Source organism: Hemibagrus wyckioides, linkage group LG17 (assembly GCF_019097595.1).
Source record: "Hemibagrus wyckioides isolate EC202008001 linkage group LG17, SWU_Hwy_1.0, whole genome shotgun sequence".
Lineage (NCBI taxonomy): Eukaryota > Metazoa > Chordata > Actinopteri > Siluriformes > Bagridae > Hemibagrus > Hemibagrus wyckioides.
In genome coordinates, this window is record NC_080726.1 from 3,653,205 (window position 1) to 3,670,807 (window position 17,603).

The window sequence follows — 17,603 nt, forward strand, 5'->3', positions numbered from 1 at the left end:
TCTTTCCTCTTACTCTACTTGTTCTTTCTTTCCTCTTACTCTACTTGTTCTCTCTTTCCTCTTACTCTACTTGTTCTCTTTCCTCTTACTCTACTTGTTCTCTCTTTCCTCTTACTCTACTTGTTCTCTCTTTCTTTCTTGCTCTACTTGTTCTTTCTTTCCTCTTACTCTACTTGTTCTTTCTTTCCTCTTACTCTACTTGTTCTTTCTTTCCTCTTACTCTACTTGTTCTTTCTTTCCTCTTACTCTACTTGTTCTCTCTTTCCTCTTACTCTACTTGTTCTCTCTTTCCTCTTACTCTACTTGTTCTCTCTTTCTTTCTTGCTCTACTTGTTCTTTCTTTCCTCTTACTCTACTTGTTCTTTTTTTCCTTCCTTCCTTCCTCCCTGTTCTTTCTTTCCTCCCTCTTACTCTACTTGTTCTTTCTTTGCCCCTTCCTTCCTTTCCTCTACTCGTTCTTTCTTTCTACTCTACTCGTTCTTTCTTTCTACTCTACTCGTTCTTTCTTTCTACTCTACTCGTTCTTTCTTTCTACTCTACTCGTTCTTTCTTTCTACTCTACTCGTTCTTTCTTTCATTCTTTCTGTCTTTCCTCTTACTCTACTTGTTCTTTTTTCTTTCTTTCTCTACTTGTTCTTTTTTCTTTCTTTCTCTACTTGTTCTTTCTTTCCTCTTACTCTACTTGTTCTTTCTTTCCTCTTACTCTACTTGTTCTTTCTTTCCTCTTACTCTACTTGTTCTTTCTTTCCTCTTACTCTACTTGTTCTCTCTTTCCTCTTACTCTACTTGTTCTCTCTTTCCTCTTACTCTACTTGTTCTCTCTTTCTTTCTTGCTCTACTTGTTCTTTCTTTCCTCTTACTCTACTTGTTCTTTCTTTCCTCTTACTCTACTTGTTCTCTCTTTCCTCTTACTCTACTTGTTCTCTCTTTCCTCTTACTCTACTTGTTCTCTCTTTCTTTCTTGCTCTACTTGTTCTTTCTTTCCTCTTACTCTACTTGTTCTTTTTTTCCTTCCTTCCTTCCTCCCTGTTCTTTCTTTCCTCCCTCTTACTCTACTTGTTCTTTCTTTGCCCCTTCCTTCCTTTCCTCTACTCGTTCTTTCTTTCTACTCTACTCGTTCTTTCTTTCTACTCTACTCGTTCTTTCTTTCTACTCTACTCGTTCTTTCTTTCTACTCTACTCGTTCTTTCTTTCTACTCTACTCGTTCTTTCTTTCATTCTTTCTGTCTTTCCTCTTACTCTACTTGTTCTTTTTTCTTTCTTTCTCTACTTGTTCTTTTTTCTTTCTTTCTCTACTTGTTCTTTCTTTCCTCTTACTCTACTTGTTCTTTCTTTCCTCTTACTCTACTTGTTCTTTCTTTCCTCTTACTCTACTTGTTCTTTCTTTCCTCTTACTCTACTTGTTCTTTCTTTCCTCTTACTCTACTTGTTCTCTCTTTCTTTCTTGCTCTACTTGTTCTTTCTTTCCTCTTACTCTACTTGTTCTTTCTTTCCTCTTACTCTACTTGTTCTTTCTTTCCTCTTACTCTACTTGTTCTTTCTTTCCTCTTACTCTACTTGTTCTTTCTTTCCTCTTACTCTACTTGTTCTTTCTTTCCTCTTACTCTACTTGTTCTTTCTTTCCTCTTACTCTACTTGTTCTTTCTTTCCTCTTACTCTACTTGTTCTTTCTTTCCTCTTACTCTACTTGTTCTTTCTTTCCTCTTACTCTACTTGTTCTTTCTTTCCTCTTACTCTACTTGTTCTCTCTTTCTTTCTTGCTCTACTTGTTCTTTCTTTCTTTCCTCTTACTCTACTTGTTCTTTCTTCCTTCCTTCCTTTCTTTCTTTCTCTTTCTCACAAGATGTTTCCATCAACTTAAAATATCTAATATTTTAAAGGTATAACCCAGGCTTACTGCAGGTGAGCTTTGTGTCTGTCTTTTAAAGCAGCAATTCTCTTGTTCTTCTGCAGCCAAGGTTTTGGATTAAACCCATTCACTTCAAACTACTGTATAATCACTCTGACTATTGTATTAAATCATACAGAAATATTTAATTTACTAATATAGTAAACTATATAAACATTTATAAACATAACTATATAAACATTCACAAAAGTCTGATCTCTTAATAAATCCCTCTAATCCAGTGTCCTGTAAGGGAGCCAATAATTCTGGAGTAGTTTACACACTTAAATGCTTTTTAACTCCAACAACTGCAGGCTTTCTGGAAGAAATGGGTCAGTTATGAGCGTATATCATCTGCTGCTTCAATATTTACTTGTTTTATCTTTATACTGAGATTATCTTGATCCATATCACTGTTATTATTATTATTACAGATCATTACTTAACACAAAAACTAGACTAGTGCACTTCCTACACAAAAGAGGATCAGACTCATAGCTAATATCCTGATTAACTGTTCTAAAAGACCTCTGACATCAATAACTTTATACCAATTATTCTGACTGGAGTCTATCTTTCTTTTGTTCTTTTTCTTTCTATCCTTCTTTCTCTCTTATTCTACTTGTTCTTTCTTTCTTTTTCTTTCATTCATTCTGCTTGTTCTTTCTTTTTTTCTTTCTTTCTCTTATTCTAATTAATCTTTCTCCAATTCTCTTATTCTTTTTCTTTCTTTCTTTTATTCTAATTAATCTAATTCTCTTATTCTTGTGTTCTCTCTCTCTCTCTTTTCTCCCTCTCTCTCTCCATCTCTCTCTCTTTTTCTTTCTCCTCCTTTTCACTACAAACAGTTTATTTATTAATTATGTACATTGGTTCATCATATTTTTTGGGCAATATGTCCGGAGTATTTGGCGAATGAAACAGAACTTCCCATTTACATCTGCATCATTTCCTTCCTTTATCATGTACTGGCTAGTAGAGACCTGTTTAAGAAGAACACTCGGATCAACATTTCTGCATCTCTGAAACCATAACCTGAAGCTCCAAATTCTAACTATAAAGTTGTTCAATGCAGTGGATTCTCCAAGCCGAGCCCAGAGCTCATGTCGCTACACATCTCCTGTTTCAGCTCACAGATTAGTTAATGTAAATTGAGTTATTAGTAGAGATGGCATAGAGGTGGAGATACTGAAACCCTAAAGATCAGATGATAGGCACTGTATTTAACCGAAGCACTTCACAGTTAATAATGACACTGCAAAATCTAATTTAAAGTATAAAATATTATAAAAATCAGTCCGAACAAAAGGAAAAACTATGAAGTCTCTTTATAGGTAAATATTTCTTGTTGCAAAAAGTTCATGCTTTTCCAAATTCAGTCTTTTGTTACAGGATCCAATTTCCCCATGCTTTCTCAGATTTTTTCCCTCTAATATATTTTTGCTGATATCTGATACATTTACTCAGATACACATTTCTCCAGGATCCCAGATATTTTCTGAGATCCTGTGCACATGTATAAACTAATTTATAATTATAAGTGTAATTAATTACACACCCTATTCATTTCAATTGTGCAAACAAACATTCAAGGTAAATTTATTAATTAAAAAATTACCTCTATTAATTAAAAAACACCTTTATTTATAAGCATCATTAAATATTAATAATACACCATGTTTAACAACATTATGCAAACATTTCGATTCAATTTATTCAAAATCGACATCCTTTTTTTATTCAATAATGAGATCATGTTTGCTTTCTATTAGTGTGGATATTTGAGGAATTTACATACAATTAAAAATGTGGGACTTTATAAATTAATATCTGCTTTTCATTGTTCCATCCATAAAAAGTTTGAATAAAATAAGCAAATAAATGATTTACTATTTTTAAGCAACAGATAATAAAGTTTCAGTGTGATTTGGAAATGTACGAAATGATTTTATAATTATTATATACACCATAGTAAGAGTAGGACACACTGTTTACAGCAGAGAGAGAGAGAGAATGTGAGAGAGAGAGACAGAGAGGGACAGAGAGGGACAGAGAGAGAGAGAGAGAGACAGAGAGAGAGAGAGAGAGAGAGAGAGAGAGAGAGAGAGACAGAGAGAGAGAGAGAGAGAGACAGAGAGAGAATGTGTGAGAGAGAGAGAGAGAGAGAGAATGTGAGAGAGAGAGACAGAGTGAGAGATAGCAATAATTCTTCTGGCGTAAACAGTTTACTGATGTCTTCCTGTCAGATCATGGGAACAATCTGTGATTTATAAGTAAAAAGGTCTACTCTCTTGTCGCATGGACACTTCCTGACTCATCAAGGCATTTTCACAGCCTTGAAAAGAGGATAAATCAAGGATCAGAGGACAAATAGAGTGCGTTATTCATTATACCCTGTTTAGTGTTACACTTACACCAGCTTACACTGTAGATACATACATTAGTGAAGTTACAACCACATTTACTGGAAGAAATTCAGTCTCAAACGTCACGTTAATGACAAATCTAACACCAAACTAGTGGAGCCTTTGTTACAAACATAGAACTCAAAATCCCAGAATGCAATGCAGGTATATGATGCATTTGGTATACATCTCACCCTGTGGAAGGAAGCATTTGAGAGGAAGGTACAGATAAACAGTGGACAGATTTAAGGACTAAAGCCCTGCCACATCACTCTCTATATTTGAGGTGAATCAAGGGCTGAATCCCATGGTGACGTTCTCAGTAAGGTGCTCAAACAGCATTGTGGGTAATGTAGGAAATATTTAACCAAGGTGAAAATATGTTGAGTATTTAAAACAAGTTTTTAAATATAATTTAATTTCCATAACAAAGATCGCAAACCGATCACTAAAGGTGGATATTTCCTTAAACGTTAGTCATTTCCATGTATCTAAACTCGCTAGATTGTACACGGGTGTCATTTTAAATCCAGTTGACCCTATTCACATAAACAGTGACCTGGTGCAACTTGCATTATGACTAAACAAACAATTCAACTTACTTTTGCTGGAGGTCATGGAGGCTCTGCTCAGCCCTCTGTAAACCTTCCAGGTCTTTCATCATCTTCTTCATGTGGTCTTTGGAGTAGCGGTTCTGGATGTAAGCAAACCAGCAGCCTCCCATACCAATGACTATCGACACCACAAGCATGAAATCCTTCAAATGGTTGTGGCTGTTCACTGTATAGAGGAAAAGAAAAAAAAAATACAGATGGAGAAAAGATGGAAAATGGAATAAAACACCAGAGGAATTGTTCTACACTATATTGCCGAAAGTTTTGGGACACCCCAAAACACAAACACACACCGATCAGCCATTCTGATCAGTGAGAGGTGACGTGAATAAGACTGATGATACACCTCTTATAAAATACTTTTTATTCATTTCTGGTAAGATTTAAATGCTGTATGAAGAAACAACAGAGTTCAGAGACGCTCGAGCAGACATTCAGTGGTGGTTTGACTTTTCTGTCACTACCAGCTGGACTTCCTGCTGCACCCCTTCAAAGGGCCGAGCAAGTGAAATAGGTCACGTATTCAGCCCTAGTGCAGCGACTGCATGGGCGATATCCGCTGACATGCAGAAATAAAGAGCAGAGCACAAAGCGAGCAATTCCGGCTGTTGGAGATGAAGTTAATCATGCCATGATCAGCAGGGTGCAGGTATGACCAAGAAATGCTGCTGTCACACACAGACTGCATCAGGAACCTAGGGTTAGTTTCACCACAGCTGGCCTATTCACTTAACACACACACTTTCTCAATAGTACATGTCACATGCAGACCCACTGATTTTTTATTCCCCTCCTCCTTTTACCTCTTTTTATAAAGACTAAAGACTCTAAAGACCTGCTGTGTTGCATGTAAAATATTCCAGAGACACAAAGAGAAGACGATGTTCATTTCTAAAAAGCAAAAAAACATCAGAATGCAGTACTGAGGTGTGGCTGCAGGCTTCTTTTCCATCCACGTAAAAGCCTAGGGTTCAATTGGTTAAATATAAATCTAATGTTAGCCTACGGTAATCAAACTCTTTCTAACTGCTTGTATTGTTTACTAACCTAGGGTTCACATGATCCAGTTACAACATGGCCTCCAGATGTGCATACGTGAATATAAAGTAGTGCTTTATAGTTTCCTCTTGTTATAACGGCTCCTTTAATCAGCTTTAGGGATCTCGTTTCCTTAAAATTCATTTATTTTCATTCTTAAAATGCTTTCCTAAGTAGCGTACGTTGCAGAGGTTTAACCGGCTAGACCACAAGTGCCTTGTCTAACACTATTTTTTGTATTGCGTTATGTTTAATATCTGGGGTTAAGGCACCGATGCACATGTTTATAAGCCTGTACATGGTGAAGTAGCAACATCTGAACAGCTTTTATTTTTCCAGCACAAGGCCACATCACATCATAGACGTGTATCTGAATTAAATTATAAAATGGCGGATGAGCTCAGGCTGTAATTTTCTCAGCAGTCGATGGAGGAAAAACGCAGACGAGTCCGGTCCAGATGTGAATAAAGTCAGAGTGATGGCTCCTATAAAATAAATGACCCATGTGTATTTAATCTCATCAGTATAAGGGTCAAGTTGAAGCTGTACTCCTATGTATAATGGTCTGATTATATAATATAGAAAAGTATAATTGAATCAGGATCATTTCTTCTGTATTTTGCGGCAGTGTCACATCACATAGAGATAAGATTATACCACACAAGCCTCAGCATTCAGAGCTGTTGCAATGCACTGTCTACAGAACAAAACCTGATATGTTCATAGTAAAAGACAGAACATGTTTTTTTTGGTAACGGAAATGCAAATAAAATACCATAAAAGTAATGAATTGCAGGAGATTGTGAGACAGAAATCCCGCCTCGTAGCACAGCATTCTCCAACCTGAGGCGTGGCCGCAGAAAGGAAAGTGAGAGTGGAGCGCTTATCTGTTTCAGAGCGCCAGAGAGCTGTGCTTAGCATACAGAGCGATTCTGTCTCTAGCGCATCAGCGCTCACACAAACCAGCCAGAACCGACAGCTCGCAAGATATTCCCGGAACCAACGAGGCGAGACTCATCAAGGCGCAGTTGTATCATTTTAGACAAACACCACGTCATGTCCGTTACAGTTTTCAGCAGCTTTTTTCCTTAGGATGTAAATGAAAGTGCTCCTCGGTGAGACGCATGCAAATAAAGCAGAAAGACGAGTTCGCAGTTAGGCTGCTTTGCATGGCCGGACAAGTCACGGAATTAATGCAAACCTTTATACAGAAGAGAAATGCTGCATACGGAGTTTAACCTCGTTTATGCAGAACGTACAGCTATTTTGTTTTCGATTCCTCTTCTTCTAAGTTCCCACTAACATGGACAAAGGAAACCAGAACTGCTTAGCGCTAAAACCACGGTGGCGATATGCAATGTCGTAAGATAATATTAGCTTACCGCATGACTCGTCAAAGCTGGCTTATTTCAGACACGAGATATGTAGTTAAAAAAAAAGGAAGGAAGGAAGGCTATCTTACTCATTGGGGCTCCAAACAGAACAGTGTCCAAGGCCTTCAGCTGAAGTTTCTGAGTGTGACTGCGGTCCAGAATCTTCAGCACGGTCACAGTGAGAGTGGAGTTCTTCACAGCCAGACTGTGGGAATTAAAATAAAATGAAATTAAATAAAGCAAAATAAATAAATAAATAAAATGAAATGAAAAAATACAATAAAAAAATAAATTAAATTAAATAAAATGAGAATGAAATTAAATAAAATTAAAATGTAATTAAAATGAAATGAAATTAACAAAATAAATACAATAAAATAGAAAATAAATAAAAAATGTAATGAAATTAAAATGAAAATTAAATAAAATTAAAATGTAATTACAATTAAATTAACAAAATAAAAATACAATAAAATAAAATTATATTAAACAAAAATTTAATTATATTAAACAAAAATAAAAAAATTAAATTAAATAAAAGATGAGTGCAGAAGAGAGAATACAAATATTTCATAGTATAAAATATATTTTATATAATAAAATTAAGAAATATTCAAATCAAGACATGTATAATGGAAAACACTAAGTAAACAGTTCCACATATTTCGTTAGAAGGCAAGAGGCTTCCTGAAATTCATATTCAGCCAAGAACTTAATTTATAAGCTTTTACATTAACACAACATGAGCCAACTAACCATTTTCAACACTGTGGCAAATGTGGCAATTAATCAACACCTCTTCAGCGTTCACACTGTAGATGTGTAACATTCCACCCTTAACAACCAACTTTACTGTCATTCATTTTGTGATCTATATTTATTTTTTTTAATGGATCGAATGTTTATTTAATGTATGTGAAAGAGAGGAGTTTAATTAATTAACATCAATTAATCCACATGTTAAGTTACAGTCATGGGTTGTTAAGTTTAGCTGAAGTTACAGGTACGTTGTTACTTTTATGCAAAGTAGGTATGATGTGGCTCCGCCCCCCACATTGCACTTTAGTGACATTGTTGTAATGCAGTTATGGCTCATGAGTGTTTGAGAGCTTGTGTTTGTAAAAGTGAGTGTTTGAGGCTTCATGATATTTCAGTATGTTCACTGTTTTCAAAAAAGGGCTTTTCAGAAATTCTATATGTTTATATAACGAGAGAAATAAATAGTCATGATGATCAATTAACAAGTTAAATTCTTTAAAGAAATTTTATGAAATCTGTAGAGTGAAACATTGCTCTTATAGAAAAAGGGTGTTATTTTTGTGAACGTCTTCATTAGTCTCGTTAAAACCACATCCATGTCTCATAGGTACGTATGCGATGTTTAATTCTGTTTGATTCACCCTAAAGTGGAGCCACATTAGAAATGAGGCGTGTGGCATCATACCGAGGCATAGACGTCCCGTTAATGTTCATTTTCCGGAAAGCTTCCACGTACTGCGGCAACTCCACGTAGGCTTCCAACCATTCCACCACCTCATCCACCGACCAGTTATACACTGGGGGGAAAACAAAGGTTACTATAGCAACAAACACAGTCACCACATCACATCGAACATCAGTGCAGTGCTGGAAAAAGTGCTGATTCGTCACTGATAAACAAATTAAGGGGGGGGGGGACTAAAAAAAGAAAAATAATCAACAGCTTAATATTAAAGCCATTAGGTTGTTAAGTATAGTGATAATCGTGACAGTTGGAATAATCAACGACACCATCAAAAGTCTACTGGGAATGCTTCAGTGCTTCAAGGGGTGATGTGATATCAGTAGGCCAAAAAAGCCGTGTGTGTGTTGATTTTTATTTGTTTTGCGCCTTGTAGGCTTATCTGTTCAGAAGAGCTGCATTGCGGGGTAAATGAGACGAGAGGAGAGAGGCAGAGAGACCGAGCCTTGGAGCTTCAGCACCAGGACGACAGTACGACTGCAGTAAAACTTATCAGGATCTCAATGAGCTGTTGAAGGCTGGATCGTGTCCACACTCGTCTACAAGTCCTGTGCTTTGCTCTCTTTATCTCTCAAATAAACACCTGATAAACACTTGCTCAGACACACATACACGGTCAGCAGAAGAATTATTACTGCCCCTTGTGAACATGAGGCGGAAAACGAATAAATAAAAATGGTATTTTACCCCCTGCCCCCTTCCGGCAGTTCACATTGTCTCGACTCATAGTAAAAGGAGAACGTTTTGATGTTTCCAGGAAAACTGGTCAAGCATTAGGATTTGAGCGAGTTTGATGAAACTTGCAGCTCTTGTGGGGTGTTCCCGGTCTGCAGTGGTCAGTATCTATCAAAAGTGGTCCAAGGTAGGAACAGTGGTGAACCGGAGACAGGATTATGGGCCGTCAAGGCTCATTGATGCAAGTGGGGAGCGAAGGCTGACCCGTGTGATCCAATCCAACAGACGAGCTACTGTTGCTCAAATTGCTGAAGAAGTTAATGCTGGTTCTGATAGAAAGCTGTCAGAATACACAGTGCATGACGGGTCAGGGCTGTTTTGGCAGCGACCAACACAATATAAGGCAGGTGGTCATAATGTTATGCCTGATCGGTGCATATTCGTACACATGTTTACCATTTTTTGTTGCTTTTTTCTGCACATTACTGCATTGTCACCTAAAAATCCACATTTCCACCAAGCTTCATGTTTGGAAAGCGGTTTCTGCCGGCACAGCTGGTTATATTATTCTGAAATGCTAGAAATGCTCTGGATGACTAAATCATTTATTGCCATTAGTTTAAAATGGAATCAGCATCTTCTCATAACGTGAAGAAGCAAGAAGACATAAAACTCAGCTTGAGATGTTCATCTGCACACAGCAGCAAACATCTCTGAAGCAGAAGGAGAAACAATGTCTATGTGAAAACAACAGCTCTGAGACAGCAGGCTCTTCATGACCCCCGTTTAAACCGGAAACAAACTTGGGAAAACTTGATAAAAGTCGATGAGTTCATTCCCTATAATAATTTCACAAACAGAGCATGAATGCGACCGACATATAACAGATGGGATTGGAATCGATTGGACTGGATTAAGATTTTTTTTTTTTTAAATTAAGAAAAAAAAAGGACACACACCTTTCGAGCTCTTCCATGCATTCCACAGATCCTCCACGCTGATGAACTGGTCATCGCCATGAAAGCTGTTGTGCTTGGCTTTGGGGTCATGGTAGTTCAGGTCCTCTCTCAAGAACTGTGGGATGAGAACCAGAATCTTATGAGACTCAAGCGGCCGATATGATTCGTATTAATGTCATCCCAAAGGCTTCCCAAAGCCATGGACTATCCTGGTTCTTTTCTGGACAGTGAAACCCAAGACTTATGAAATTTCAGAATTCATTGAAGATGAGGAGCAGTCTATTATTATTTAAGAAAGAAAGAAAGAAAGAAAGAAAGAGAGCCTTTAGCATTTTGTTGCATCACTCCGTCTGTACTTGTTTGTCTTTCACCTACATGAAAAGATAACAATGATGAAAGACGACACATAACCGGTTAGGCAAAATGTTATAAAGGTAAAAAAAATCTACAAACTCCAAGGCAGCGAGGGGAATGACAGCGAACACAAACACGTAATTCAGTACAAAAACTTCTGAACATTTAAAATCTGTTTTTGTTTGTTTTTGCACAAAAAAAATTCCAATAACAATACCATAAACTTATTTTGTCTTGCATGAGGCCTGTTTTTCCCCCCGTTACATTGGTAATATAAAACATATTTTTCATGATTGCCAAAGCTGTTTACTATTATTATTTATTTTTATTTTTTTTAAGTATTGGGATTCTCTCATTTTCTTTCCAATTTGGTCATGCTCATAGACTACAAGAACACTACTTATTTTACTTTCTAATTTGTTCTTTACACACCAGTTTGTTCTCCCCGTCACACAACAGATACCAAACAGGGAATATAAAGGCTAACAGACATGTGAAGCCATCCAAAGGCATCTTCTCTAAAACACACTCTGAGGAAAACGCTATCTGCCCTCTCCCGCATACATGAACTCTAAGACTACAGGCCAAGAATGACTGTGGCATCACCGAGATCTCTAGACGATAGTGTGAGCACTTTTTCACTTGTCTCATGCAGATCATGATCCAATTGGTATTTTCCTGACATCTTCATGCTGCTCCAAGGGACAAAGTTTAAAATTTATGCTGCTGTGGTGTAAGTCCAGCTGATCGAACTGGATTGGACTGTACTGGGTAGCAGAGTATTTTAACATTCTCATAAACATGAATGAAATGAGACGTCCACAGGATTGTCGACCACAGGTTTTAAGATGGACACCCACGCTCTGGAGTTTATTCACTTCTCTAATTGTAAAAAAATGTCCTTGTAAGCTATGAAAATGCCAAGTTGTGTGAGTGTAAACATAAAAACTGGAAGCTTGTAGCACCTAAAAACTAAAGGATTTCACTCCAGAGCCTGGATGAAGTTTGTGTTTCATACACCATGCGTGTGAGCTGATCCTTATTAGTACACAGTAAGAATGGTCAACGATCGTCCAATCCCATCTGGCTCCTCGGCTGTACGAGAAGCAAAAGCAAGCTAACGACACGCTTACAAGAGAAAATACACCTCAGTATCCTGTCTTCAAATTCTGCTTTGAGTAGTCAAACACACTGATTCGATTTGAACAGTCAAATACTGAGAAAACGTTTTTAAACGTCGTGTGATGGGCGTCACACTGTTGTCTTCGTGGTGTGTGAGGCAACAGGAGACGATCCTCTTGGAGAATGAGGACAAGTGAATTGGCCTGAGACTGGGCAGTCACGCTGCTGAGTCGGGGGCCGATAAGACAAAAAGATCATATCAGGGAACTTGAAGGTATTTGCGTACTTGAAGGCATGCATCAAGATCAAAACGGTGACCGAGTTTGAGCATACTTTCATTTAAGTCAAATTTAATAATAATAAAATATTTTATTCTATGCTGAATAAATTAATAAATAATTAAAATTAATTAAGGCACAAATCTAATACTTTTAAAAAAGCAAAAATAAAAATCAAAAATAAATTTAAAAATGGTGGCTTAAATATTGAAGGGAAAATAAGAAAATTCAATCCAATCTCTCTCTCTTTTTTTTTTTTTAAAGTGCATCTTGGGTTTTTAGCTGTTTTTAAGTAGTTTTGTGGCTATTAAAAAAAAAAGACGTATTACAAATTTGTAAAATTATTGATTGTAAAGCCATAAAATGATGTATATGTAATGACAATATCTCTCTCTCTATATATATATTTATTAAGTCTCTCAATAAATATATATTATATATTAAGACCTCGCGTTAAAAACACCCTAAACACCAAAAGCTGTGAAGGACAGAAAACAATGACTTGGGCATTAGAGTGTAAACAAAACCAGCTGTGTTAAAAAACAAAAAAAATGCTGAAAAAGCAAACAGATGATTGTAAGAATTTACGACAGCCACTCTGAGACTGAGTAAGAACATTTTACTGCAAAAAGTGCAAAAACTTTTTTGCAGTGAAGTGCAAAACACAAACAAACAAAAAACTCAATACACAGTATTTTGCCTACTGTATATTGCAATATACAGTATATATTTTGGGACACCCCTCCAAATCACTGAATTCAGGTGTTGTTTTTCAGGGGTTGGTCTCGGCCCTGTAGTTCCAGTAAGAGGAACTCTTAATGCTTCAGCTTCATACCAAGACATTTTGGACAATTCACAAAGCAAGGTCCATAAAGACATGGATGAGTGAGTTTGGTGTGGAGGAACTTGACTGGCCTGCACAGTCCTGACCTCAACCTGACAGAACAAGGAGCAGGTCCTTTAAATCCAGCACACTGACTTGTATTTTAAATTAAAGGTCACAAATTTTGACTTGCCCTAAACTTAGCAATGCTGCATTCAGATATAATGAAGCTTTATTAGTTATTTTTATGGAGTATCCAGTAACAAGCTAGCATAAAAAATAAAAAGCCTTAGATCTACTTATATTCTTCTATTAACAGATCTATTTATAATATAAAAAGAAAAAGAAAAATAAACAGTGGGATAAACTGTTCCAAAAAGAGCTGAATAATTATAATAATAACAGCAACAGAGTATGACTGGTCAGAGGAATAGTCGAGTGGTTAAATTAGCCTGAAGATCTTGTGTCATTCATCCTGCTGTTGCTTGCTGCTGTCGAATGAAATCACAGCTTTGTGTTGCAAGATTAGAAAATAAATAAATTAGCCACAGCTCCTTGGAATTTACAAGGCCAGCCATATTACTGAACCAAATAATCATAATAATCCACCAAGTTATCACTAGTGCCATAAGATTAATTAGTTTAATTTATGGCTTAGTGTTAGCCTGCTAGCTTATTTTTACATCTACACTATATTGCCAAAAGTTTTAGAATGTCTGCCTTTACATGCACATGAATGTAATATGGAGTTGTCCTGCCCTTTGCAGCTATAACAGCTTCAACTCTTCTGGGAAGGCTTTCCACAAGGTTTAGGAGTGTGTTTATGGGAATTTTGGACCATTGCTCTAGAAGCACATTTATGAGGTCAGGCACTGATGTTGGACGAGAAGGTCTGGCTCACAGTCTCCGCTCAATTCATTCCAAAGGTGTTCTATGGGGTTGAGGTCAGGACTCTCTCTCATCCATGTCTCTAGGGACCTTGCTTTGGTCACTGGTGTGCAGTCATGTTGGAACAGGAAGGGGTCATCCCCAAACTGTTCCCACAAAGCATGATATTGTCCAAAATGTCTTGGTATGAAGCTGAAGCATTAAAAGTTCCTTTCACTGGAACTAAGGAGCAGAGCCCAACCCCTGAAAAACATCACCTGAATTCATCGGTATGGAGGGGTGTCCCAAAACATTTGGCAATATAGTGTATCGATCATGTGTAGAATCACATAAAAAAAAAAAAAAAAAAAAAAAGACACCTTCTGTAAACATCACCTAAACATTAAGCAAGCGTAATTGAAGGAGCTGAAGAGCCAGAAACCTTGTCACTAGAGAGCAAAAGCAATTCTCCGAAGCGTCCGTGTGCACAGATGGGAAAACGCTGGCTGGAGTAAGACGACACTCCCCCACAACATATTGCTCAAATGACAAGAAGCCAGGAGAGGCACTGGTCTTTCACTAGACATTCACATCAGGTGGATCAACACACCCGAAGGAAAGCCACCAGGGGATCTGGGGGAGGTTTGGATTTCCCAGACGGTGCAGACATGGGGGATGTTTTTTTACTACGAGGTTTCCTGCAGCTATTTTTAAACAAGCTGGTGTCCTTGAGGCACGAGTGGCTCATGTCTAAACCATTTTCATCAACACTGACCTCAGCATTTGGTAGAAAATTTGGTATTCATAAAAATCTCATAGGCTTGTGAAAAAACAAAACAATCATACCTTATGCTTGCGTGTTTGTAAAATTATGCGTAAAAAAAAAAAATCAAACTAACATAAACCCTGATTTAGAATCATAATTTGCATAAATTACTGCACTTTTATATAACTGGAATATACTTTTGAGTATTTTTATTGCATTTTCAGCATTTAGCACTCACCCCATCATATCCTCACACCAATTCACTAAGTCAGGGACTTAAAGCACCATTGAAAACATTTATATATTTATATAATCATCAATTAAAGTACACTATATTGCCAAAAGTTTTGGGACACCCCTCCAAATCATTGAATTCAGGTGTTGTTTTTCAGGGGTTGGACTCGGCCCCTTAGTTCCAGTGAAAGGAAATCTTAATGCTTCAGCTTCATACCAAGACATTTTGGACAATTTCATGCTCCCACCTTTGGGGATGATCCCTTCCTGTTCCAACATGACTGCACACCAGTGACCAAAGCAAGGTCTATAAAGACATGGATGAGTGAGTTTGGTGTGGAGGAACTCTCAGAGTCCTGACCTCAACCCCATAGAAAACATTTGGGATGAATTAGAGCGGAGACTGTGAGCCAGGCCTTCTCGTCCAACATCAGTGCCTGACCTCACAAATGTGCTTCTAGAGGAATGGTCAACAATTCCCATAAACACACTCCTAAACCTTGTGGAAAGCCTTCCCAGAAGAGTTGAAGCTGTTATAGCTGCAAAGGGCAGGACGACTCCATATTAGCAGGCTAACACAAAGCCATAAATAAAACTAATGAAACTAATCATTCAAATATGACAAAAGAAATGGCACTGTATAAAGGAAGGATATTTTTAATTATATAAAAAAAGTCCACAAGTCAAAAAAACAAAAAAAAAACAAAAAACATCCACTTCTAATCTTTATTTTTTGCTCCCAGCAGTCTGTGCACTTGACCTTTTAAGGGAATTTGTGGGCGTCGCTATATGCAAATGAGCTGTATCGGGAATGCACTTTAAACTTTACGGGCGAGAAACATTTGCACGAAAAAAAAAACAAACACAAAAGCACAATTTTTGATTGTGCAAACAACCAAGTTTAACATAAGAGAGACAATTATTTCTTTTTAAAAATTTAATTAATTTCTTTTTTCAGGGGCGAAGCTATCTTAGTACTAGTTGTGGCCACAGATGATTTGTTTATAGGTGACATGACCATAATACTTAGGTAGACCATATCCATTTTAAGAACTTATGAACTTAACAAAAAAAACCCAGCCACATCTATTTAAACTTCATCTAGATCAGCAGATGATGCTGAATGATCGTTTGTTTATTTAAACCATTGGTGATGGATAAAAGGCAAATAAGGCATGTGATAAGAACCAGATGAGGAACATTGATCACTTCAGAATGAACAAACAGAGCTACGTTAGCAAGAGTGCTATAAATGTGCATGACTAAGCGTATAGATTCGTTTAAAAAATTTAAAAAGGGAACTAAAAATGTCTTTGGTATTTTTGTTGTATATTTCAAAATACACTTCACATACATATTTTAAAATATTTTAGCAACCTATTGTGATGATAATCTGCCTGTTTTAAAAAAAAGTGACTTGGATTGACATTAGCTAAAACATTATCCACTTATTATTATGGATTAGCGCTAAAAGATAAGTGCGCTATTTGGCTAAACTAACACTTTCCAGCTGTTTAACTGTAGAAGATCTGGTGTCCTCTCAAGTGGCTAAATGATGCCTAGAATTGACGCAAGGAGCAGACATTTATGAGAATGTTTACATTAGAGAGAAACTGAAGTCGTGCACTGCCTCCCGATGCTGACCATCTTGTTCTTCGTGTGCACGTTCAAAACGTAGGTTTTTTTTGTTGATTATTGCAACATCAAACACATTGTCATGGTACTGAATGACAGACAGCTAGCTGTATATGTTTGTTACAGACAACTCATCAATAAGAACATGACCTAGATATCTAGAATTAGCTAGCTAGTTTCTTAATGCTGATTGTAGGCATGCTACAGAGATTTGTTAACACTATATGTTCGAAATATTAGCTAACTAGCCGGCTAAGCCTGTTAAATTCTTAATTACATATGAGTTTATGAACACCTATCCGATTCACCTTGTGTTAACATGGGGTTACTTTTACACGAGTGTGGTTAAAGTCTGGTTAACTTATCTGGGAGCTCTTCGTTGTAAATGGTTTTTAAAAAAAAAAAGTAAGAAATCAAGCATGCCAACTGTGAAAACGGCGACAACGACGCTGTAACGGTCGTAAAGTATTTCACATATTCTCTGCTAAGTGTTCTGCATCTTGACTAAAAGAGTGTAAGGGATCTCTGGCCTAGAAGCTGAAAGCGAGATCTTAACCTGAAAATATGTATAGACTTTCTCTCATGATGGTAAAACTCATGGAGTATCGCAGCACTATTTTTGGGTTTATTATAACCACTTTCTACAGAAATGTCATCCTCTGACCCAAACAGGACGGAAGGAAGAGGAGGAAGGAAGAGCAAAGATATAAAACAGAAAAACGGGTCCTCCCTCGTATAAACACTGAACACGGACCAAAAGCCATGAATAATTTAGTAAACACCTCTGCTTTATTTTGCAGCAAGTGCGTTAAGAATTTTAGCACAGCAGACGTCTTATAAGCGAAGCACTGACCCCGTCTGTCTCTGCCACGTCCACGTTCCCGTTAGCATCGTCGTCCATCTGCTTGTGGATGCTCCGGATGGCCTCGAAACTGAGGATGGCGTTTTCGTCTTGGCACAGGGGCTCATCGATGCGGCACAGTTCTGCAAGGAAGGCAGACGGTACGGGGTGAAGAAATAAAACAAAACTAGGCTGAAGGTTTTTCTAACCGGCGTTCGATTGCACAGAGC

The 17,603-nt window shown here is 37.3% G+C and overlaps 1 protein-coding gene across 1 annotated transcript in view; it reads right to left on the reverse strand.

Annotated features, from left to right (window-relative positions):
- The window catches only part of stim1a (stromal interaction molecule 1a), a 51,297-nt gene that overhangs the window by 18,050 nt on the left and 15,644 nt on the right, over positions 1-17,603 (reverse strand). Inside the window, exons 3-7 of the mRNA XM_058413396.1 lie at positions 17,386-17,516; positions 10,454-10,568; positions 8,763-8,874; positions 7,408-7,523; positions 4,896-5,073 (exon numbers count right to left, since the gene is read on the reverse strand). Of these exons, the coding sequence (XP_058269379.1) occupies positions 4,896-5,073; positions 7,408-7,523; positions 8,763-8,874; positions 10,454-10,568; positions 17,386-17,516 (652 nt within the window). The remainder of the gene's footprint in view (positions 1-4,895; positions 5,074-7,407; positions 7,524-8,762; positions 8,875-10,453; positions 10,569-17,385; positions 17,517-17,603) is intronic.